The sequence below is a fragment of the Prunus mume genome, linkage group LG2 (assembly GCF_029339155.1).
Source record: "Prunus mume cultivar Tortuosa linkage group LG2, ASM2933915v1, whole genome shotgun sequence".
Lineage (NCBI taxonomy): Eukaryota > Viridiplantae > Streptophyta > Magnoliopsida > Rosales > Rosaceae > Prunus > Prunus mume.
In genome coordinates, this window is record NC_142699.1 from 39,071,678 (window position 1) to 39,096,589 (window position 24,912).

General features: G+C 36.2%; 2 protein-coding genes across 6 annotated transcripts; one reads left to right on the plus strand and one right to left on the minus strand.

The window, feature by feature from the left end:
* Positions 1-563: 563 nt before the first annotated feature.
* On the minus strand, positions 564-5,623 carry WRNEXO (Werner syndrome-like exonuclease). 4 transcript variants are annotated; one of them, XM_089046485.1, is made up of 7 exons: positions 5,162-5,616; positions 2,970-3,152; positions 1,755-1,885; positions 1,480-1,641; positions 1,072-1,182; positions 866-978; positions 564-750 (listed from the first exon to the last, which is right to left on the minus strand). In XM_089046485.1, exons 1-6 carry the CDS (start codon positions 5,457-5,459, stop codon positions 901-903), a joined length of 963 nt encoding a protein of 320 aa, XP_088902611.1. In that variant the 5' UTR covers positions 5,460-5,616; the 3' UTR covers positions 564-750; positions 866-900. The 4 variants fall into 4 exon arrangements, with proteins under 4 accessions (XP_088902611.1, XP_016647306.1, XP_088902610.1 ...); XM_016791820.2 differs by having other exon boundaries at positions 2,970-3,149; positions 5,162-5,613; XM_089046484.1 differs by having other exon boundaries at positions 564-978; positions 5,162-5,615.
* Positions 5,624-5,909: 286 nt separating this feature from the next.
* Positions 5,910-22,556, plus strand: RAD50 (DNA repair-recombination protein (RAD50)). Of its 2 annotated transcripts, none has more exons than XM_008224588.3 (25): positions 5,910-6,434; positions 6,524-6,699; positions 8,146-8,260; positions 9,232-9,460; positions 9,652-9,830; positions 9,923-10,093; positions 11,506-11,610; positions 11,700-11,807; positions 11,909-12,120; positions 12,272-12,364; positions 13,632-13,759; positions 14,827-14,941; positions 15,109-15,238; positions 15,344-15,553; positions 16,932-17,140; positions 17,407-17,608; positions 18,614-18,783; positions 18,865-19,189; positions 20,202-20,327; positions 20,408-20,460; positions 21,433-21,583; positions 21,667-21,729; positions 21,803-21,936; positions 22,020-22,148; positions 22,276-22,556. In XM_008224588.3, the coding sequence occupies exons 1-25, from the start codon at positions 6,057-6,059 to the stop codon at positions 22,313-22,315; spliced, it is 3,951 nt and encodes a 1,316-aa protein (XP_008222810.2). In that variant the 5' UTR covers positions 5,910-6,056; the 3' UTR covers positions 22,316-22,556. The 2 variants fall into 2 exon arrangements, with proteins under 2 accessions (XP_008222810.2, XP_088902613.1); XM_089046487.1 differs by having other exon boundaries at positions 5,919-6,434; positions 6,562-6,699.
* The last annotated feature ends 2,356 nt before the right edge of the window (positions 22,557-24,912 follow it).

Here is a 24,912-nt window from a genome sequence, read left to right on the forward strand (position 1 = left end):
CTTTTGCTTTCAGTTGTCTAGTCCTTATCCTTGAACAAATTCACTTTTTCTGTGGCATTATGGTTGTCGAGGGTTCACCATCACTTTGATTTGACGTTATTATAAAGGCAATTAGTTTCATTAACACAAAGTGGTATCTAAAAGAACCGATAGGGTTTTCTGAAGAAATTTCAACTTCATGGTCAAATGAATGCAAAACTAATTGAAACTCCTTTTATTTGTACTGGAAGATGGCGGATTTGGGTGTGAATTCAAAATAGGGGCGAGAGTGTTAGGATTCGATATTTCACATTGAAAAATATCATATCTTTTCATGCTCTTGGGCGCCATTTGCTTACAAGTCTCTTGGGCACCATTTCCTTACAATTCAGTTACCCATGAGTTCTTCACAACGGGAAGAGTGAATGGAGTTGTGAACCAACAGGCAAGTAGCTCAGACTTCCAATTGCAGGGATGCGATACGTACCACAGCCCAACCATAACTTAAAGTCCCATTCTCTTAAAGGTCTAAAGTTGCCTTGACGCCCAAATCTATAATACAACAAGAGTCCACACAGAGGGAATCTTAAAATTGCTTCAATACAATGGGTCAATACTGCTCATCACAGAATTTAATTGGAAAAAGAATAACACAATAACGTATTTCTGAAAAATTATTTAAGAAGATGGCATAAACCTGAACCCCATACATGAAACCGACATGATCTTCTGCATCTGGACAATATCTCAGCATGATGAACACCTCTAGTCCTGAGAATATCAAGGGCAGCGCTAAAGAGGCTAACAGGATGATAAACAAGGGGGTAAAATATGATTATGCTTTCTTTTATAATTTAATCCTGATGTTACAAGAGAAATTCATTACAATGTACAGCTTGTGGGTTCTCCCTCTGAACTTCGTTACAATGATACAGCTTGCAGTTCCTCACTCTGATTGTCAGGTGTAACTTTCTCAGCATCAGGGAGGCTCTTTAACACCTAAGATGAGAGAATATCTTTAGTCATCCTTATGGTGACAGCCTCTAATTAATCACAGATAAAGAAGATTTTAAGTTTTGATAATTAACTAACCTCATACAGATGCCATGATGTGAATGCATCAATAGCAGCATACTCCAACTGCTCCTTTGATAAAAACTTGGCCTCCCAGTTTCCCAATCTAATTTTGTTGGGCTTCAAAAGCTGCAATGTTTTGAAACATTAACAGGAATTCCTACCTAAACTTATGAACCAAGCTACAAAAACCACTAATTAGGTTACTGGTCAAATTCCAGTGGACCGCTGGAGCAACGAAAACAATTACATTATAATCCAGCACAATTCAGGCTAATAGACAGATCCAGCAACAGACAATAGTTTAGGCAGAGCAGACACTACTGGGATTCCTTCTCTTTAGTAGTTTTGCTGAGATTTCCAAGAACCAGTAGTAAATAGAAGCAACAAAGAATAGTGGAAGGCAGAGAAAAACAAAAAGATTACCTGTTTGCATATAAGCTTCTCAGTAAGAGATGCAAGACCCCAGTTCTGCAGACCTCCACCAAGCTTTCGTTTAGCTAGATATTTAAGATCTTCAACAGCTTTAGTAGAGACATTATAATCTTTAAAAACCTTAACAGAATCACCGGCAATGCCAAGTCCAACCTGTGCCATGGATCACATATTATATTAGAATAATGTATTGTAAGATCCAGAAAGAAACATTTCGTGTATCTGGGTGGCAGGTGTAGTAAGTCTGTACAATATATGTTATTGACCTTCAAAATTGATGCATCTTCGAGAAGTAACTGCAAACTTTGAGGAATCCCAGAATGAACAATATGCATTACGTGACAACAACTTGTGTCTACACATATCTGCATAACCGCAGCCTTCCTAGGTGGAACACCTGCATTTTAGGCTTTCCCAATGATGAAATCCAGCAAGTCTAAGTTGATGTATTTATTCATAAAACAAAACTGAACCCCACTCCAAGAATAATGAATAACAACCTCATGTTTAATAGGATAAATCCATCATAGAAATGGTTCATAAGCCATTTGGCCAAAAAAGTCAAAGGGGAACATTTATGACATACATTTGCCAGAAACATGTTGAAAAGCATATGGAAAAGACAGAGCAACAAATGACGAATAAACAACAGAGCATATAAAGAATGAAACATCAACAGCCAAAACACTGTAAATATTTTAGTATTCCCTAAGAAAGCCGAGATTTTCAAATGCATAAAATACAAAAAAGGTTCTGGAATCCCCCTCTGCCTTCCGGATAAATTATCGTCATGATTTATCAAAGACCAAAGTTATAACCCAAATGGCCCCTCCTTACGCCTTCCAGTCAAAAGACAAAACAAAATAAATCAAAGGTACTTGAATCCCCATCTGCTTTTAAAGTCATATTGAAATATCTATTATTTCACTGTTTCACAAGGGGGGAAGTTGCAATCAAGGCCAAAATGTAACTGAACCAATAAAAAACTTGGCTCTATCTTGTTGCTGGCCCTAACTAATTTTGCACACCAGTTCCCTCTATCCTTATCGAATATTCGGACATCAGTCTTCCAATATACAGCTATTTTCAAACAAGAAAAGCCTTCATCCCATTCTAAATCTAGAGATAGAAAGAGAGAATAGTTTTCTTAGGGACAAGAGGAAACAGTTCTTTAGCACCATATTAAAGCTGATTGTTTTAAGTTATCAGTCTTTACTTTTTTTTAGCACAATAATAATAATGATAAAGTTATCTTAGAAAATGAAAAAATAAGCTGGAGATCTCCTCTTGGTGGGAACCAGTCTCTTCCTTCTTGGCCTATAGCTGTAGAAGTCTAAACAATAGGAAAGTAGGAAGGATGGAGAAGGTGGAGAGTTGGTTTCCGAAAATGACCACCTTGAAAGAAGAGGAGGAGGAAGTGTGGGTAGAGAGTCAGAGAGAATGCATCAAGTTAGAGAGAATTAGACAAATCTAACACCAACCTCTTTGGAATGTGGGTCTCCACTCAATGTCAAATCCAACTGCAGTTTGGCCCGCTTCTTTTTCCTTTGCTTCAATAATCTTTAGAACCTCCATGGCAGCTTTCTCTACTTGAACTGCAGTCCTGCTATATGTAATCTGACCTCCAAACTTCATCACAGGATATCTCATCCTTATATTGGCTGCTTTAGAAATAAATAATGTAGTACAACATTATGTATCTTAAGAAAAATTAAATTAAACAACTTCTGTATAAAAAGGCTGCAGAGAAAAGATATTTAAATGCTTATGAACAGTCCAAAACATATGCAAGCAAATAAAAACCATTAAAAATTAGCAAAACCTTCAATGGTCATTAATATCATTCCTCCTAACTACATTTGAGAAGACAAATATTATGCTAAAACCTTAACCTAACTGCACTGAACATGTGTCAAAGTGTTAAAAAGCCCTTGCTTGAGTATCAAGCTAAAATAATTTTGATAGATATGATTTGTCTGATGGTCTGATCTTATCTCTTCTGAGGTTATAGGAATTTTTAAAAGGAAGAACCTACAAACCGCATCAGGGGATTCTAAAAAAAAACCTTAAAATTTATCTCATTATTAACTTAACCACCATAAATGTCATTTACCCCTAAAAACCCCACTTAAACTTCCCCTTAAATCAAAATTCAGCTTCTCTTGAAATATAGGAACTCCATAAAACAGTCAAGTTACATGATGGGCAAAAGATTAATCCATACGCGGTAAAATCTTGGATATCCAAGAGGATCAAATCTATCAAAAGCTTCCTGTCATCAACTCTTACAGCAAAGGATTTCTACACAGATTCTGTGATTGTTATTATAGATCATCTTGCAAGTATAGCAAGAGAAAATCAATAGCCCAAGTTTCAGTTGTCCTATCGGAGTGGCTATTAATGTCATCTATGAGAACTCATGCAGTTTTAGAGCTGGTAAGGAGGGCATCTGTTAACACTGATTTGGAGACTCTATAATCTTTCTGACTGACATCATAAATTCTCAATTCTTTTAGTAGCTAGTTTTATGGGGCAAAGTGTTAGACACACATAAGAGCAACACACCCATGTAGCGGGAATGAAAATATTAATATGGATGGTAGGAGTGACTTGAAAAGACAATTAAAAATCAATACAATAGAAAAACACTGGGAGTGAACCCAGTTAGTGATAAGTTAACAGAAGGTAAGTTAATGTGATAGGAACATGTACAACATAGACCACCAAATGTACCTATAACCGAAGGAAGACTAGTTAAAGTAAAGATCTAAAAGATAATTTAATACAATATACTGCATATATTCAAAAGAAAATGGAAGATGATAACCCATGTGGCAAGCCATATGATGGATAAGATAAATAAGGGCATGTACGATGATGAGGCTTAGCTATCAACATCCCTAAGGAAAGGACAATCACTCATTATGTGAGACACCTGGCAAGGCTTGAGGCATGCATGGTTCTCCCAATACGATTGGCCTTTTTTTTTTTTCTGCCTGCAATGTAGCGAAATCAAATAGATCTCTAGATAATGATCCACTGTCAATCACTCTTGATCTTCACCTCTTAAGTTATCTAGATCGCTATTTTCTGTTCACAAATACTATGACTGTTCCCCACAGTACATTTCTACTATCTGTGCTATGTCCACAAAATCAAAATAAGAAGTCAACTTCAGAGTTGAGACTTTTATAATGATGCTTCATCTTAGACTCCACGCAAATTTTATACAAAGCTCACAGGCCACAAGTAAGGAGTAAAATGCACTCATCAAACCTAGATTTATATTTATGCATTTCGTAGCTCCTCTATACCACCTGTACCAACTTCATGTACTCACAAAAACTGCCTGGTGTCCCATCCAGCCTAAAATACTGTTGCACTAGATTAGCTAGACTCTGTATGACCTTATAAAGCCTTTCAAGAACTTCAGGTGTTGCGCCATAACACGAAAACCTAAAGTCATTATGCTACTTCCCTTCCCTACATGAAAAATCACGCAATGCTCTCCTAAACTGCAATCTCAAAATCCAACACTTGTCAAGAGCATGTTTAAACAAATTAAAACCCCTACATTATCTAGCGTTTCAATCAAAATTCAAAATTGAAAAATTGAAAAAGCTATGAACTATTGAATACTAAAATTTACAATGAATGAACAGAGGCAACAGACCTTGACGACAAGGGGAGAGAGAGAATGCGTTTGGATGCTGGAGAGCGAGAACTGAACTGGGCAGGCGGCGGCGGGCAATCTTGGAGTGGTATTGCTGGGTTTTGTCGTCGCCGTCTGAGTCGTCGTCTGGGCTGGACCGTCGCTTTTTGGGGAGAGAGAAAGAAGTGGCAGCTTCGAATGCGGCCTCAATGGCTTGGAGGTCTTCTTCTGTGAAGGGCTCGTCGTCCAACTCCGATTCCGATAAGATGGTCTTCTTGCTTTTGCTTTTGTTTTCCAGGGATTGCGACTTCTCCTCCATTTACTCCATTACAACAACATTCCTCGCATTTGTCTGTAATTTTGAGAGAACCTCCATTCCATTACAGCATTCCATTATCTAGGAGAGAAGTGAGATGGAGGGTATAGAAAAAAAGGCCAAAGTACTTTTTCAGTCACTTTTACCATAGTAGTTTTATGATTGTAGCAATTAGAGAGCATGTCTAAAGTGATCTGGCCTGGGGTAGGTGGGAGTGATCTGGCCTCAAATGAAAAAACACACTTTCTAATGCACGTGTTTGGCCCAGTCTAGTTTGGACAAGGCCATCTCTACTCGTGCACGAAGGCAAGAGAACGGGCCAGATCTGCCTTGGGCTTGCTGGGCTTCTGCGACCCATCCCTTGCCCGGGCTAGACTTGGCGCGCTGGAGTTGCATTTTGGCCCTTGGGCCCCTTCCTGTCCAGGTATACCCTGCGCGGTGGAGTTGCTGTTAACCTGTGTCTCTGTCCCGCCCTTTCCACTGTGATTTCCCGACACTCTCTCTCTCACTTCTAGAAGTGAAAATCCTCTCTCAGTCTCTGTTCTTCGTCTATGCATGCATGAGTAGAAGAGGAGAAGACAAGTACAGAAGCTAGCGAAGATGAGTACGGTGGACAAGATGCTGATAAAGGGAATTCGGAGCTTCGATCCGGAGAACAAGCACGTCATCACCTTCTTCAAGCCCTTAACCCTAATCGTCGGCCCAAACGGCGCCGGAAAAACCACCATTATCGAGTGCTTGAAGCTCTCTTGCTCCGGCGAGTTGCCTCCCAATGCTAGGTCTGGCCACAGCTTCATCCATGATCCGAAAGTTGCCGGCGAAACCGAGACCAAAGCCCAGATTAAGCTTCGATTCAGAACTGCAGCGGGTAAAGATGTGGTGTGCATTAGGTCATTTCAGCTCACGCAGAAAGCCTCGAAAATGGAATTCAAAGCCATCGACAGTGTCCTTCAAACCATTAATCCCCACACCGGAGAGGTACAATTGCTTTTCAATCAAAACTTCAAATTCTTGTTGAATATTCAAATTTTGTTTTGTGTTGTTGATTCTTTATTTCCGAGTTGCAGAAAGTTTGCCTTAGCTATAGATGTGCTGATATGGATAGGGAAATCCCTGCTTTAATGGGTGTGTCGAAGGCTATTTTGGAAAATGTTATATTTGTGCACCAAGATGAAGCCAATTGGCCTTTGCAAGATCCTTCCACATTGAAAAAAAAGTTTGATGATATCTTCTCTGCTACCCGGTATTGCCTTTTGTTCCCACAACTTTTCTTTTCTTCTTCCTTTCCATTGTTGAGTTAAATTTGTATATCAATATTTCATTCCTTGTGTGGCTTTCAATTGTTTGTGTGACAAGGCCGTGTTCCTTGATTTTGTGAAATGATTCAGGCATGGTTCTTCTTGGTTGTTTAAACATGAAATTTGTTACATGTGACGTGAAAGTGAACTTTGTGACTTATAGTTAACGTCTGTCCATAATTTTGTTAATGGTTGCTCATAGTTTGTTTCTAATTTTCCTACTCGGCCACTAAAAACTTTAGGAATTTTCCAAAGCAAACTTTTCTCTTTTCTCCCATTTCTTTTCTTTTGTATTTACCCTATGAAAATGAGAAATAGAGATGAATTAATGAAAGTTTTCCTTTTATTTGTTGATTTATTAAAGCTCAATAAGTGGGAATTTGGGACTCATTTTCTCCATTTGTTCTTATTCTCATTTTTCTTGTCCTTTTTTTTTTGTGTACAGTCTTTCTCGTCCTTTTTCATTCAACCCGATTTAAGTTCTATTGAGTTCACAACCAGTATTGGTTTTCCAGAATAAGAGTTCTAAAAACTTGCTTTGTAACAGTGGTTGGTATACTCTTAATCTTTTGAGAATGTACCTAAACAACCTGAGTTCTTATACTTATTTTTTATCTTAACATCAGCACTTTATTGCTCACAAATTTCCTCTATGGTTGACCTATTTTATCTTGAAAATTGGCCTCTCCCACCTCTGCAATTGAGTCACTTGGAGATTAGCGGAGCCATGTTCATAGAAGCAAGCAGACTTTCACAGTAGTTAATCCATTCAGATGTTATCCGATTATTTCGTTAGTGAAGTACTCTCGTCATTAATTTCATTTTAAGATAGTTGTAAACCTCAGTTGGTTGAGCTCCAGGAACCCAATGATTATTTGTGTGTGAACCCCTCTCCCCTAATTGCTTGTATTAAAAAAAAAAAAAAAAAGATAGTTGTAAACCTCAGCATAAAAGAAAAGAATAAAAAATTAATAATGGATGTTTTAGGTCATGCCACTGTGCCCCAAGATTGGATCTCAGATTGATCACATGCTCTGGTACAGTTTTTTTCGTTTGTGTTACATGCATTTGATTTTTTTTCTCATGCATGTTTGCATGATTTGTGATATCAGATTATGTTCCTCCCTTGTGTATGTGTGTATGTAATGTGACTGAGTAGATTACCTGTTCCCCAAGACGTACTTCAAGAAACCTGTCTGCATGTTTTGAGTCCTGTTCCTGTGAGCTGGTTGGTGTTTGCGTAGAACATCTGAAATAGCCTTAACATATACATAATTTTGCTTGACACTGCTGCTTAGTCTGCCAGTGCTTACTGTAATTTGTTTTCTTTCTTTTACACTTTGATGATGATTGTTCAAACTTATCAATCATGGGCATCTACTACTTATCAGATATACCAAGGCATTGGAGGTGATAAAAAAACTTCACAAGGATCAAGCTCAAGAAATAAAGACCTACAAGCTAAAATTGGAGAATCTTCAGACCTTGAAAGATGTTGCATATAAGGTTCTTGTACTCCTTTGTTGTGATAATGCTAATATGCGGACTATGAATTTTCAGGGTCTTCCCTTGCTTCACTGCACATTTTAAGAAAATTATGAGTTTCAAGTATGCAAATTATAAGTAGGATAGTAGTTTCTATGTGCAAAGTTGTCTGTGGAATTAACCCTAAGGCCAGAAACTTTCCTTAAAAAGGATGTTCCCTAGTTCTAAATTTACGCACTCCATGGGGACACTCCTTGGCATTTTTCCCTATAATGATCTGGTATGTGGAGGACCATGGGACTGCATGTGCATGAGGATTAGTTTGATGCTGAAAAGTCAATTTTATCTTAGATTCCTTAAAATGATAAGCAGTCAAATGAATTGTTTGAGGAAGAGGCTTAATGTTTTTAGTTAGATATGGTGCATAGAACAATATAATGGAGCGGGATTATATTCTGATTATTCCCCACAGGAGTAGTTATTTTTGCGATATATCATCACCTAACATGGCTACCATAAAATAATGTCTCGTGTCTAATTGCCAATAAGTATCATTAACTATGATTTGAATTTACTACTTGATGTATTTAAAAAATGAGGTCCCTTGTTTTCATGGGTTTAAGGGACACCCTGCTGGGCCCATCCTACATTGTATTTCAATGATCCAAAATTTTCAATCTTTTAGGTAGTCATTCAAAGATCATCTCTGCAAAAATACTTGAATCCACAACCATTTGACCACTCAAGTAATGATTGTCATTTTGGCGTTTTCTTGAATATCTGATATAAAGCATGAAACTTCATGTCATTTTCGTGCTTTCTTTTGTTTTTCTCTTGTGGATTCCTTATCCACTTGCTTGTTTCTTTGTTTATTATCTCTTTTGAATTTACTAAGTTTCTATTATATATATATATATATATATATATATATGTCTGATATATGTAAACTTTGTGGGGATTAAGTTTCTGACATGATGTTTCGTGCTTTATAGCTTCGGGAGAGTATTTCTAAAGACCAAGAAAAAACAGAATCTGTGAAAAGTCAGATGCAAGAATTGGAGGGAAGCATCAGAGATGTGGATACTAAAATTCGTTATACTGAAGCAACACTGAAAGATTTGCGGGAGCTTCAGGACCAGATATCGATGAAGACTGCTGTAAGAAGCACTCTCTTTAAGGAGCAGCAGAAAAAGTACGCAGATCTTGCTGAGGAGAACGAAGGTCTATAGCTGCCTGCCAGTAGTAGGATGCTCATGAGACATTGTTTTCATTTAACAATCTCTGGTTGATTTATACTTGTTTTCACTTTTGCTGGTGTTCCAATTTAATGTTATGTTTATATGGAGGACTTTGTTGGTGCTGCCTTTAGGGGATTTGACCTCTATTCTTGTTTGTTCTTTTGGATTGGTCAGACACTGATGAAGAATTGAAGGAATGGAAAACCAAGTTTGAAGAAAGGATTGCACTTTTGGAAACTAAAATTAGCAAGTTAGAGAGGGAAATGGAGGACACAGAGACCAAAAGTGGAGTCCTTAAGAAGACACTAGAGAAATCTATATGGGAGATTAGCAAGCTTCAAACTGAAGCTGAAGTAAGTGAATTACATCTATTTTGATATTTTCAAACTTTATCCAATTTATGTGGAAAATGGTTCTATTTAAAATCTTTTATTTTTGACTTCAGGTTCATAGGTCCTCAAAGAGCGAGAGAGATTCTATCATTCAAAACTTTTTTACAAGGCACAATTTAGGTTCTCTTCCAAATCCTCCCTTTGATGATGAAGTTGCTTTGAACCTCACAAATAGAATAAAGTCAAGGTTGCTTGAGCTCGAAAAGGATTTGCAAGATAAGAAGGTGACTTCTTCCTTTTTTTACCCTGTCATCTTTTTAATGTTAATGGATGAAATCTTTTGATTCTTTCCACCTATATACATATGCACTTACTGGAAACTTGGAATCATTATTCCTAGCAGAAATGTGTTTAATTTGTTTCTTCAATATTAGGTTATCCAACATTACTGGACCTAGTATCTAGATCCATTGAGTTTGGGTTTATACCAACAAATGATTGTTCTTTGATAAGAGAAGCTCACCTATGGCTCTTGGTAGGTGTGGCCTTCTGAAGCTTGTATCCTCCAAGCATGCCTTTGAGCTAATGACTGCTCCAGGCAGTCAAACAGTACTTTCACGTTTGCATGTGTCCACCAAAGTCTTGAAATTCACTATAATCAACATAGGAAATTGGAAACACAAGGATCAAGCTTTGGGCTTTTGAAGTCCTCCTATGTAATTCATAAAAAATGCTTCCAAATATCATTGAATTTAACTAATTATCCCTATAATGCTTTGTGTTAAATTTACTTTTGAAATCTCATTAAATGCATTGGTTGGTATTTGGTAAATGGACAAGGCCATTTGTGTTTTTATGTGTGGTAAAGAGACATACCCTTCTAATAAGGATATTCCCTATTTTTCTTGACCCTCACATATCACAACTTTATCCGCTATAAAACAAAGGCTTTCAATTGTTTCAGGAATAACTCATAACTATTATAAGAATTGTCATTAAAATTGTTTTTGCTAATAAGTTCAACTCCCGTTACTTCACCAATTTTCTCTCTTCTTCTTCTCTCTCCTTCTCTCTTTCTCTACGTTCCATTCTTTACTTACGAGCTTGTGTAGTACTCACCTCTATCTCCAAAGGGGCTTATGCGCTCCGCTCACTGTTTACTAAACAAGCTTTGGAACGAGTGAGCAAAGCTTTCAATTTTGTGGCTTCCCCACCTTACACCTCACCCTGCTCTTTCCTTTCCACTTAGGCTTCCCCTGTTTGGGGGATCAATTGATTGGATACCCAAGAACCATAATCTTTCCTAGGAATTCCTTGTTTAACTACCCAGCAACAGAAGGAAAAGAAAGCCTTTTCTCTTTCTTAGTTTTCTGAAGAGACTCTTTTTCAATTATTTTTTGTAAGACTAAATGATTTATTTTAGAATTTATTAAACTAGTATTTTATAGAGTAAGCAATTTGTCAAGCACAATGTGCTGACTGTTGGGAATATGTATAGGATCTTATCTGTGTTTGTATATAATGTATGTAAGCTCGTATTGCTTGGTATGCTGTCCCCAAATTGCATTTTCATACTAAAGTGTTAACGAATTTACCTTAAAGCGAAGTAAACTCACAAATTCTAAATTATACTGGGTCCCTTTTTTTTTTTTTTTTGGGTCTGAGAAGCACTGACTGAAAAAGGATGTTTTTTCAGAAATCAAACGAATTCGAACTCAAGACAGCATGGGACCACTACATGGATGCAAATGGCCGTTGGAATAATAATGAAGCTCAAAAAGAAGCTAAAAAAGACATAAAGGTTTGCATTTAAGAATGCACACTAGATAGCCTCCCCAAATGCAGTTTTCTCATGTTTTATATAGCCTTTCCTAATTGTGGTTCATGCAGAATGGCCTTTTGAAACGCATTAAGGAAAAGGAAAATGAACGTGATTCTTTTGAACTTCAAGTTTCAAATGTTGATCTTTCTCTCATTGATGAGAAAGAGAAAAACATGGTGAGGATGATGTTGCTTTGTGGTCATGATTGGGATTCAGAATCTTAGGTTTAAATAACGCGATTAAGATACATGGAAGTAATTTTTCTTTGCCATTGCAGTCGATTGAGGTTGAGAGAAAGAAGAACCAGCTTGCTAGAAGAGAATTTGAATCAACAATAATTCAAAAGGAAAGTGAGCTGTATAGCGTTGGGCAAATGATTAAGGTTGCTGATCGAGAAAAAAGCATCCTGGATCTTGATTCGGAGGACAGAGTAAAACTGTCTATAAAGAAGACAGAATTGGAGAATCTAAAAAAGAAACATAGAAAGATGTAGATATATTCTGTTTGTCTCTCTGTCTCCGTTACTCCACTCTCCCTCCCTCCCTTCCCCCAGCATCCTATCTTTCTCTTTCTCGCTCTTGTGTTATTCATCATATATTCATGTTCAAAGATTATGATGTTTCTTTATTATTCTTACCAGAATTGATGAATACAAGGACAGAATTAGAGGAATGTTAAAGGGGAGGCTTCCTCCTGAGAAGGATTTCAACAAGGAAATCACTCGAGTCTTGAGGTTGTCTCGTATTTATTTTTTATTCTATGTCATGACATCTTATGAAAAGTCCGCTTTTGTTGTGACCCCAAATGTGGAATCATAAGATTGAGTGTGCATAATTTTTTATCATGCGTCAAGCCACATTTTGGTTGTTTTGCTTCTGGTGTCACATGTCAAGCTTTATTCAGTGTCAATGAATGTCATTTCCATTCCCTTTTGGTGTTCTTTTATTTATTTTTTTATGCTCCAAAGGCATAATAGTTTGTCTTTATTTCCTTATATTCATATAAACTTGTACTGCTTTTACACAACAGGCAGTCTATGACATAGTGCCACAAACTGAATAATGTCCTTTTCGGTGATTATTCCTTTTGTTAACTCAACTTACACCATTATCATGATCAACTTGTCAGAACAACTTCCTTGCATATTTTTTTTCTGAGATACATATTGAGAAGATTTAGCTACTATTGCCATCAGTTACTTGACTCTGGTTAGACACTTGAGGGGTGCGCTTAACAGAAGGTTGGATTGCAGCGGAGGAGTAAATATGTTTGGCATAATTAGTATATAGATTATAATCAGCTGTTGATCGTATTTCAGGAATATCAGTTCTAAGCAGAATGATTTATTGTTTGAAAGTCAGTCTAGCCTGTGATTTGTGACAGGGATTTTTTGTAGTTGGGGGTTTCAAGTTTCAACCACAACTTGACAGTTGCTTCAAATGTGAGGTCATAGTATGATTAATGGAAACTTTGGTGTTTCTATGCTTTTTGGAATTAACTGTTGTGAAGTCCTTTGTACTATGTCACATTTTCAATGAAACCAATGTTTACAAACAGGATGCACGAAGGTGATAGTAGCTATCTTCGTCAGATACAATGTGTGAAGGTGTTTAAAGTAATTGGAGACTGATATGTTCTAATACGTAATTGTCAGTATTATGAGAACAATTGATTTATTTCTACTACTAACATGAAAAATGATGACAGAAGCCCGAAACTTCATCATTTCATGATACATTGATAGTACATTAGTGCTATTGCCAGATGTGTGGTTTTCTGTCATCATCTCAGATTCTAGTGCACAGCCATATATGCATTTATGGTTTCTGCCAATTTTTGTACTTTGTAAAGACAAGATCAAGCAACTAAGTTTTGACTCTCAAATTTTAGGCCTTGCTTCATCTCATTTGAACTAAAGATTTTGGATTTCTAAGGGGTTTCAATATTTTTGTTAGAGGTTTTCATTGTTTGGGGTCTGTTTCAATATGCTCGTATTCCAGGGCTGCTACCAAGGAGTTTGATGACTTGAGCGCCAAATCTCGCGAAGCAGAGAAGGAGGTGAATATGTTGGAAATGAGAGTACAAGAAGTTAACAATAACCTCTCCAAGCATCGTAAAGATATGGACTGTAAGTATTTTATTTTTCAAGGACATAGAACATTACATGATGATATTTTTGTTTGTGCTTAATTTCCAGATGTGATCGTATCTTATTTATCCAACTATTGTATCGACCTTGCAAAACTGATTACACACATTTTTTCCTTTTTACCAATTGTCGACCTTTAAGACTGGCATGGCTGGTGTCAGCCATCATTTCCGTTGTTTCCTGCTTATTTTGCACAATGTTTTCAAAGGCGTGGGCAAGGAGCTCCTCAGGGTGAGACACTCGGAAAATGCCATGGGCATAGGGCTGTTGTGCGTAAATCTGGAAAAGCGCACGACTCGCGGCGCTTTTGCGCAAAGGCGGAAGAGGCATAAGCCTTTGATGCCTAAGAATATAGAGCCCCATGCCACCTGATTTTGAACCCAGCTCCTCTTCTCACCATTGCATATTAAAAATACCCAGCTTCTATTTCTCCTTCATCGCGAACCCAATGGAACCATATCAATCATAGTTTCTCTGATGGGTTAATTGGGATGAGAGAAGAAGAAGAATCAGATCATCGTCAGATCTGAGTAACCCATGCAAAGAACAAGAAGAAGGTGAAAAGAAGATGAGGAAGACCAAGAAGAACTAATAACGTGCTAAGTGTACTGGGCAGAAGATATGGGCTTATTGGATGTAGCCCATGCTACTTTCTAAAGCCCAAAGGCTGCTGCCCACTTAAGAGGATATTTCTAATAAAAACTGCCAATTCTAAATAAATTGAAAATTTAACAAAAAATGCTAAACTAAGTATTTACTACTAAAAAGAGACATAAAAGTACTAAATAAAATAAGACTCCATACACAAGAATGCTTTGTAAATTAAAACTGTAATACCAAAGCTTAGAATGAACAGTGTCACATACAAAGTAAGGGTATGTGATACTAAATTTTTAATGTTTACTTATATATTTTATTTATGTTTTCTTATTATAATAATTTGAGGCTCGAAAGGCTCACGCCTTGCCGCTGAAAATTTTGGTTTTGCAAACTAGTGCATTCCATTAAATCATACACATTGTTCTTTACATTCTGTTTTAATGCAGCAAAAAGGAGATATATCGAATCTAAACTTCAGGCCCTAGATCAGCAATCTTTTACTGCTGATTCCTATCCCAAAGTTTTGGATTCAGCTAAGGAGAAAAGAGATGTTGAGAAAAGGTTCATTTTCTTATTTTTCATACTAGGCTAATATTAAGTAATAACTAAATACATCTATATGTTATCTTCAAAAATAAAATAAAATAAAATAAAATAAAAAAAATCTATATCAACATGTTCAGCATATTTCCAATTTTTTGATTCTTCATCTGGTGTCTCGTCTTTAGGAAATACAACTTTGCAGATGGTATGCGACAAATGTTTGATCCTTTTGAAAGAGTTGCCCGTGCCAATCATATTTGCCCTTGCTGTGAACGCCCCTTCTCTCTCGAAGAGGAAGACGAATTTGTTAAAAAGGTTGGAATACATCACTTATTCACATTTTCTAAGCAGGGTGCATTGGAAATATGAATTTTTTATGTACCTTGCTGAATTGGGCTAATGTTTTATAGTAATTTACAGCAAAGAATGAATTCTGCAAGTTCTGCTGAGAAAATAAAAGTGCTGGCAGCAGAGTCCTCGAGTGCTGACTCGTTTTTCCAGCAATTGGACAAGCTCCGCATGGTTTATGAAGAATATGTTACCATTGGAAAGGAAACAATCCCTAATGCAGAGAAAGAACTACATGACCTTACTGAAGAGATGGAACAAAAGTCTCAGGCCCTCGATGATGTAATTATCTTTTTGGGTACACCTTGCTTTTAAATATCATGGCCAACTCTCAAGAAACGCATATGGCATGTACATCAACACCGTAATTGAACTTGAAAAATGAAAAATCATTCTATGAAAATACTGCTACCATTCTGCATATACTTGTTTTATATCTACTCATTCATATTGCATTGCATGAAAAACAAATTAAGTGGTTAGTGTATTTGGCTTGATAATGATGTCAGATATTGAATTCGTGAGTCATGTTGTATAACATGTTTGATGTGCAACAATTCTTCACTGAATTAGTTTTGAATGAATTTTCTTAAGTATGCATCAATTATTTCATCCTCTATAATGGTTTCTTTTCTGAAAGCATTTTCCTTCTTTGAAAACCATGAAAAACATGGTAGTAGTTGTGTATGTGGTTGTGCTATCGCTGCATTAACTGTTGATGTCAACGAATTTCTGAATAAAATGAATATCGACTTTGTTGCATATGGGTGTAGTTGAAAGGTTATTGACTTTTTTACATAAGGGTGTATATTAAATTATTAATTAGAACAACTTTTGAGTTTGGACTGACAGATTGGATTCAAGGCCTTGCAAGCACTACTTTGAACCTCGAACACCACTCCAAATCTACCTCCCTCATTTATTTATGCCTTGAATTACCCTCAAGACTTGTAACCATCTCTATGTTTTGAAACAAAAAGCCAACGACTTTTGCCTCCTGAATGCTATGACTAAGCCATTACATTCAAAACTGGATCAACGCTGTGAAATTTGCTAAACCATTACTGCATATGGAATCAAAACATTGGCCATCATGTATGAATCTTTAGGTCTTCATTGCTTTTACTCATAGTCCGCTGCTTTGACTTTGTAAAAAGTGGACCTAATCCTTGGGGATGTGGCAATACATCTAAGAAATTATTCCATCGAACGTTTTCTCCCCTGGATCCGGGAATAGCGACATGAACTATTTAACATGACCTACTGTTGTCTCATGGTCCATTGTTTTCACTTTACATTGTGCTGGCTATTCAGCTAAAAATATCCAGATTAAGATTCTGACTCCCTGCAGGCCTTGCATCACTTGGTCACCATGCTCTGGTATCCATGGAAGCAGTTTTTAGAGCGACAATTAGATTAATGACCAAGGGAACAGGATAACTATGTCCGAAAGTCATTTACTCAGTTCCTTCTATATGTTACTACCCTCTCATTCTCATTTAAGTCATGGAACTTTGTCCGTAGGAGAAGGGCTAATAAGTTGAATGTAGGTATTATCACTTGGATGCAGTAATAGTTTGTCCACAAGTTGTTGAATGAATTCATAATTTTGAAAGACATTTTTTTTAAAATCTTTTGTATGAAATCATTTCTTTTGTAGGTGCTAGCTGTTTCAGCTCAAGTGAAGGCTGATAAGGACTCAATTCAGGCCCTGGTGCAACCCATTGAAACTGCTGACAGACTATTTCAAGAAATACAAACATTGCAGCAGCAAGTTGATGAGTTGGTGTATAAGCTTGAATATCAAGGGCAGGGTGCGAAATCCCTGAAAGATATTGAATTGGAGCTGAATGGTCTGCGTAGTAGAGAGTATAACTTCTAACTATCTACTCATCATTTGGTAACTTGTTCTTGTTATCAGAATATTTGATAAAGAAAAGCTTAGCCACTTGGGAATGTACCTTGACATATATGTCCATTATATTTCTTTTCCTTTGTCTCCGGACTTTAGCTTCATAATTTCTTATAATCGGACTCTTGTTGACACCCTCCAATACTGATTTAATTCTACTTTAAAATTTATTTTTATTTTCTATTTGTTGTAGTTATATCTTCTTCCTTTTTCCTGGAAACAGGGATAATTTGCGTGATGAACTAGAGAAGTTAAGGGAAGAACGAAGGTACATGGAAAATGATTTAGCAGACACTAGAATACGGTGGCACAGTCTAAAGGAAGAGAAAGGCAAGGCAGCTAATATATTGCGTGATGTCGAAAGGGTAGAAGCAGAGTTGGATCGTTTGACTGAGGAAAAGAGTCAAGTTGATCTTGATGAAAAGGTTATTTCATTATCTTTGCAAACATGAAAAAGCTGGTGGGGTTCAAAGGTTTTACTTAGAGAATATCTAATAAATAAAAGCACATTGAGATGCGGAGCCACAAGCTGTGGCAGAGAAACACTATGCATGAAAAATTGTTTAGAAATGCTGCTTGGTGACACTCTCTTTTGACTTTGAGGTGCTGAAACCTAGAGCTGTTAACTATTGTTAGTCCACACTTTTGGACTGGAGGATTTTGGGGTTAAAGAAGTTGCTTTATGTTACGTGTAGTTAAAAAAAAAAGTGTTTTTAATCTTCTCTTGCACTTGTTCAATGCTAAAGACATAGGTGGTAGATGTAGTTATTTGGAGTTAATAGATTCGCAGGAAAGAAAAAGAGTTCATAGATTCACTACTTCACTACACTTGCCAAACTTATACTTCTGTATCTTGGTGTCTTTTCTTGTCCTTGTTTATTAGTACATCTGATTACTTGATAAAGAAAAGTACATCAATATCTAGCAAAGCAATGTTGAGTATATTCTGGTGTTCTCAAAGGTGTTAATCAATTTTTTATAGGTGCTTTTGCTCTGCGTATGAGTTGATATTAGTTGTTCATATGTCTTATAAAACAGTCAAGTCAATATAAAGTTAATGTAATAGTACTTATGAATTCTGATTGTCACTGTGGTTGCTTGAATGCGTTTGGCAGAGTTTAAATGCAGATGATCAAAGTTGTTGAAAAAAAATAATAAGTTTGCTAGAAGTTGTTTTACTCTTTGTGGATTGCTTTATTTTTACACATTCATTTGCTGGTCCACTAAATTTTATGAGAATTTTGATTGCATAGATACAACGATGGGTTGGATAAGCAACATTTGTAGTGGATATAGGGCTTTACCATGTTCAATAACAATTCTTAACTCCTGTTTCTTACATTTATCAATTTTCTCTGTGTTGTTTCCTTATGATTGGAGTTTTACGGTTTCTATATTGTAATGTATCATGCTTGTACTTAAACTTTCAGCATTTGGAAGAGGCTCATGGCCCTTTATCAAGGGAGAAAGATGAATTACTTCGTGAATACAATAACTTAAAAGTTAAACTTGATCGTGAATATGAGGAGCAAGCTGAAAAAAAAGGAAAATACCAGCAGGAAGTTGTGGCACTACATACGCTTATTTCTAAAATTAAACAGTAAGTTTTGACTTTTGAGTGACTGGTTTTAAGGCTCTTGTATACACTTGATCGTTTCTATAAACTATTTTTTTCTACCAGGTACAATGATGAAAAGAAAGGAGAGAAGTTGCAGGAACTGCAAGTAAATAAATGTCTATCAGAATCTCAACTTCAAAGTTGTGATACTAGAAAGCAGGAAATTTCAATTGAATTAGACAAAAGCAAAGAATTAAAGCGGAATCAAGATCAGTTAAAACGAAATATTGAGGATAATTTGAATTACAGGAAAACAAAAGCTGAAGTAGAGGAACTTTCCCATGAGATTGAATCACTGGAAGACAAAATTCTGAAGATTGGTGGGAAATCCAAAATTGAAGCTGAATTTGGAAAGCTCTCACAGGAGAGGGAGAGGCTTCTTTCAGAGGTATTCATAGTTCTACACATATCATTCTTTGTTTCATTGCTCCTGAAAGCATGGCTAGTAAACTTTTGGTGATATTCATCTTACTTACATGGACACTTGCTAAAGTTTCTTGTGAACTAACAGAACTGAATTTATTTAAAAGGCGGAACGAAAAGAAATTTTGGAAGTGTAGTAGATATGCTTATATGGATATGGTATCTTTCTGCATTTGTGTACGTTTTTTTTAAATTATAAGATTTTGCCTTCTTTTATAGTCTTATTTTGCATTGCCTTAATTTTCTAACCTTGCGTTGCCCTTTTTGTGCTGCCTTTAATACTTTCTTTGGTCAAGCTACATTGTGACGTTTTAGTGCATCCTTGTTTGACTGGATCTCATGTTTTCCATTGAAATAGCTGCCTATGTCTAAGAATGTTATTAGGAAGAAAGATTCTATTGTTCATTGGGGTGCATGTACAAGTAATGGAGTGATGTTGAATAGTTTGTTGTTGCGTTGTTCTGTTGCTGAGGAAGTTAGCCAACTCTTATTCTCTTCAATTAGCTTGGGTTATGTTGTGCCAAGTATGCTTTTAGAGATTTTTCGTAGTGAGTTATGCATAATTGGATCTGGTTTCCTTGCAGTTTAGATTGCATTTGAGTGGAGAAACAAGGTCATGCTTAACAGCTCAGCATACTAGCAGGCCCAAAAACACTAGTATTTTTCAGATAATAAAAAGAAATTAGGCCAAATTTAAATGGATTTATCCTTAAAGAGTTATTTTTCTTGATGGTCTGTAAATTATGATCTCCATAATTATATTGCTTTCACTCATCTGGGATTTTTAATATTATACGAAGACACTATGAAATTCAATAGCTCAAAATAAAACCAATAAGAGTTGTTGTTACATGTTCTGAAGGTTTACAATTTTATATATTGCACCTCTGGTAGAATCTCCTCTTTGTTGATTCTACTTCCATTTTTCTTTTTATGGAAATTACAAATTTTATTTATAAAATTATTCGTGTTGGCAGTTAAACATTCATCGTGGAACCATGTCTGTTTACCAGAAAAATATTTCAAGGGATATAAGTGATCTCAAACAGGCACAATACAAGGAAATTGACAAGCGGTACTTTGATCAGTTAATCCAGCTAAAGGTATGACATCTTTATGAAGCAGCAAATACTTTCCTTACTGCTCATATCTTACTATTATTATCCTGAATATTTTATGACAGACAACTGAGATGGCAAACAAGGACCTGGACAGATACTACAATGCGCTTGACAAGTGAGGTTCTAGAACTAGATTTTAAAATTATGTTTATCTATATATGAACCTCCGTATTTTGCTAATATAGCCGAAAAAAGAAGCCCAACTGTCGATTCAATAGTCTGTTTTTAACCAACAAATCGTTTGCTTATTATTATTGTTACTATTACTACTACTACTACTACTATTATTATGTTTATGTTGTTTATGATCATTATTATTATTATCGTTGTTGTTATTATTACTATGATGCTTCTTCTTCCTGTTTTTGCTACTATTCTCTGGTTTCTTATTTGCAGTTCCATAATGTTTAAATGACTATTTATTGATAATGTGATCACTGTTTGCTTTATCTTCATCTACTTAATTCCCCAAACAAAAGAATCCAATTATTACTCTTTAGTTATAATAAGAAAAAGATAGAAAAAAGAAAACTGCCATTTGGCCGCCTAATTATCCAGCATGCCACATATTACACCTGCTACCAAAATTTGCATATTGTTTTCTTTTGCAAAACCACTCTAATATATCTTTAGTAGTTCTTCTATTTAAAAAGATAGAACATGACCAGGGAAACTCGAATGTTCTAGTTACTTATATGTTATTGTCATATTGAAGCTTTGTTGGCTATCTCCATTTAACAATCAGAAAATTTGCAAAATTTGGACCAATTCCTCATCTTAGTTTTCCATTAATAGGTATTATGCGTGTACATATACAGAAGGATTTGCAATAACGTGTCGATAACATGTCAACAGTCTACTGACAACCTGTTGATAACCTGTCAATATGTCTTTGTTCCAGTAATTAATCTCTGGACATTATTGACATGTTATTGCGAATCCGTCATTTAATAAAAGATGGACGTCTTGCAGAGCGAAACACTAATATATACACAGTACATATAATTGGTGCAGTCAATTGATGAAATCTTTGTTGCATGCATCTTCTTTATAATGTTATCTCTGATCTGTTTTCCTTTTTCTTCAGAGCACTGATGCGCTTCCACACCATGAAAATGGAGGAAATAAATAAAATTATAAGGGAATTGTGGCAGCAAACATACAGAGGACAAGATATAGACTACATATGTATACATTCAGATTCTGAAGGTGCTGGGACTCGTTCTTATAGCTACAAGGTATGAATGTTTTCCTTTAAACTTCTCGCACATCCTTTAATTTTCCTAGCCATTCTCACGTTGCTGACACCGCATAATGTCAGGTTCTCATGCAGACTGGTGATGCAGAGCTCGAAATGAGAGGAAGATGCAGTGCTGGTCAGAAGGTAAATGATCTTTGAACGCATTACTTGACGTATTAGGAGAAATGGAAAGCTGAAACTTGGGGTTTGTTTTCAGGTCCTCGCTTCCCTTATCATAAGGTTGGCTTTAGCTGAAACTTTCTGCCTCAACTGTGGAATACTAGCACTAGACGAACCGACTACAAATTTGGATGGCCCAAATGCAGACAGTCTTGCTGCTGCTCTCCATAGGTATGAACAGACTAATTCTCATTTGAGACTCCCTTGCTGGATATTAACTTAAATAAAATTTCCCATTTTCCCTCTTTCTGCAGAATTATGGAGGACCGGAAGGGCCAGGAAAACTTTCAGCTGATTGTAATTACTCATGATGAGCGTTTTGCTCAACTAATTGGCCAACGCCAGCATGCAGAGAAATATTATAGGGTGGCAAAGGACGATCAGTATGGCTAATATCTTTTAATCTACTGCTTTGATTGTTTTTCCTTTTTCTTTTTTGTACAAGTCTTTTGTTTATTATATTGTGCGACCCTCTAACTTCTCCAACTCTTGTTTTCTTTGTTTTTCCAGCCAGCATAGCATAATTGAAGCCCAGGAGATTTTTGATTGAAGCTCTCTCAACGAATGTTTTCTCCTCTAGTTTCTTCCTGTAACTCTAATGAAGCAGTGCATTGAGAACTCCGAACAAGAAATCCACAAGCTCAAAAATTCTCGTTATATGTGACCTACTTTGGAAAATGTAAATAGAAAATTGAATAGGTATCTGGGTTTAGTCTAAATATTTTGAAATCTTGAACATTGGCTTGCAGCTTGCTTGTATGGTATATATAAAATATTATTTAACCCACTAACATATCTAATGGATGCTGCAATTAGAACTCCTTAACTAAACGGTATCCTTGACAAAATTCCTTATTGGAGAAGCTCCCATCAGTTACATCTGGCAATTTGGTTAATATGATGGTTTTTCTTTTTTCAGAAATAATACATATTTTTTTGAATATTTTGCAATAATATACGTGTTATTCGAACATTTTATTCGTATTTTTAAAGTAAACTTTCGTTTCTCTAACACTTCTCAATTATACAAAAAAAATACACATTTTCTTGAACATAAATATATTATATATGTACATAGGATTCCAAGCCGCTGTATTCAGCATTGGTGCATTTACGTATGAATGGAGTTAATTATTCCACATCAGCGTAGTAGTTATATGAGATTAAGAGCACAACTTCTGTAGCGTATCACTCAACCCCTAATGAGACCTATTTTATTTTATTTTTATTTTAAGTTCAATCAATGCCCCCTTCACCCCCATGTCTCATACCACAAACCCTCTTTCCACTCTTGTAGTGCCATGGCTGCCATCTCTCCAACGTCCAGCACTGATGATCAAAGTTTTTTCTATATTTATTTTCTTTAGCACAGTTCAAGCTTGCCATGGAATTGATGACTTGAGCATAGTCATACTTGTGTCTTCAACCAGTTACTTCTTCGTTGATAAAAAGGAATTCCCATGGAAAATCTAATTCCAGTTAAATTTTTCTCAACTTCCAGACGAGAAAAGAAACATCCAATTGCCGCAGAAATATTTCGTATGATATGCTTTTGAATATGTCCTGGGTTTCTTCTTTTTTCGTCAGCGGTTTTGTCCCCATGAACAATGAAGAAATTAACCCCCCGAATTAAAAAAAATCAGCCAATTTAGTCCCTGAATTAATTAAAATTGTCAATTTAGCCCTTGCTGTTATTTTGTTTTTCAAATTTCATCCATTTTTGGGTCTAAAATGTACAATTTAATTTTTTTTTAAATAAAAAACTTAAATAGTTAGAAAATAAAAAAATGAAAAACCAAAAAAGGCTCTCTTCCCCTCTCTATCCCCATCAGTCTTACTTGCTCGATTGATAATTTGAGTGGGAGTAATTATGCGTGACACAGGTTCCTTCTTCTTCTTCCGCCTCCTTTCTTTTTGGTATTATTGATTACAAATTAAAAAGCTTGTTCCTTTTGATTGGACTCGAAGTTGCTGCTGATATAGAAGGGAACTGACCTCACATAGGCTCAGGTGAATTGAAAAAAACCCATCTTACCCAGTTAACAAATTATTTTATGAATGCTTTTTATCATAAATGGTCCCTGAAATTTGCCAAATTATCGCATTTCGTCCCTAACGTTTTTTCGTGACACTAATGATGTGGCTGTATACCATTGGATGTGTGGGCTCCACTCATGTGCCATGTCAGCAATTCAACAGAAAATTTGATGAAAGCTAACGGTATGGACCATTTTGATGTGTGGAAGATAACCTTAAGGACTATTAAATAAGTGTCACAAAAAAAGTTAGGGACGAAATGTGATAATTTCGCAAACCTCATGGACCATTTGTAATAAATAAAAAACCTTCTATGAATTATAATTTTCTTTTGAACTCTTTGCAACTCTTTTGCACTCCAATATGTCAAGGCTGAAGAGTCACTGCTTAAATTATTGATGAGAATTTTAATTTCCCTCTTTGCAATATGTTACAAAAAGCAATATTTTCTCTTAACCTGGTTTTTAAGGGATTCACATTTTTGTAATATTCAGACTTTATAAGTAATTTATATCATTCTACTGGACCCTTTGTTGTCCATTGAGGAATTTCCCTTTATGAATACTTGCCTGGCTTTGTTATGCAATAGGAAGAAATGGGTCTCTTAAATAACTGATTATGTTTTATTGGCTTGAAGAGCTGGAGCTTGGAGAAGGTTTAATGCCCACTTCCCGAAATCGCCGTCTCCAATTAAGGGGAGCTTCTACAATAAGGAGTTAAAGTGAGGAGGTTATTTGAGGAGACCGATCTGACCGTCAAAACATTTAAAATATTTAAGTCTCATGATTTCTTTACATTTGTTGATGGTAAGATTTGACCTCCTCAAATAACCTCCTCACTTTAAGCCCTCATTATAGCCTTTCCGCCAATTAAGGCGTCGATTATATTGTTAAGTTGTTGGGCTAAGGCGATCTGGGATGGCAGCAGGGGAGATGGGGGCAAACCCCAAGCCCCAACCCCAAATCCCACCAATCATAGGATATGTGAATAATGCAACGAAGCAACAACAAGATATCAGGAGTCACTATCCTCTCAACAAGTTGAAGGCCTCAAAAATGGTACATGGGGAGAGAGGAGAGAAAGAGGAGGGGGGAGAGAGAGAGAGAGAGA

Excerpts from the sequence above, each read along its gene's own strand:
- WRNEXO (XM_089046485.1), bottom strand. The coding sequence starts at position 5,459 with ATGGAGGAGAAGTCGCAATCCCTGGAAAACAAAAGCAAAAGCAAGAAG. Across the intron at positions 3,153-5,161 it reads TCTCTCCCCTTGTCGTCAAG|CAGCCAATATAAGGATGAGA; the intron begins GTCTGTTGCCTC and ends TTATTTCTAAAG. Across the intron at positions 1,642-1,754 it reads AAGATGCATCAATTTTGAAG|GTTGGACTTGGCATTGCCGG; the intron begins GTCAATAACATA and ends TCCATGGCACAG.
- RAD50 (XM_008224588.3), top strand. The coding sequence starts at position 6,057 with ATGAGTACGGTGGACAAGATGCTGATAAAGGGAATTCGGAGCTTCGAT. Across the intron at positions 13,760-14,826 it reads GCATCGTAAAGATATGGACT|CAAAAAGGAGATATATCGAA; the intron begins GTAAGTATTTTA and ends GTTTTAATGCAG. Across the intron at positions 14,942-15,108 it reads AAAAGAGATGTTGAGAAAAG|GAAATACAACTTTGCAGATG; the intron begins GTTCATTTTCTT and ends TCTCGTCTTTAG.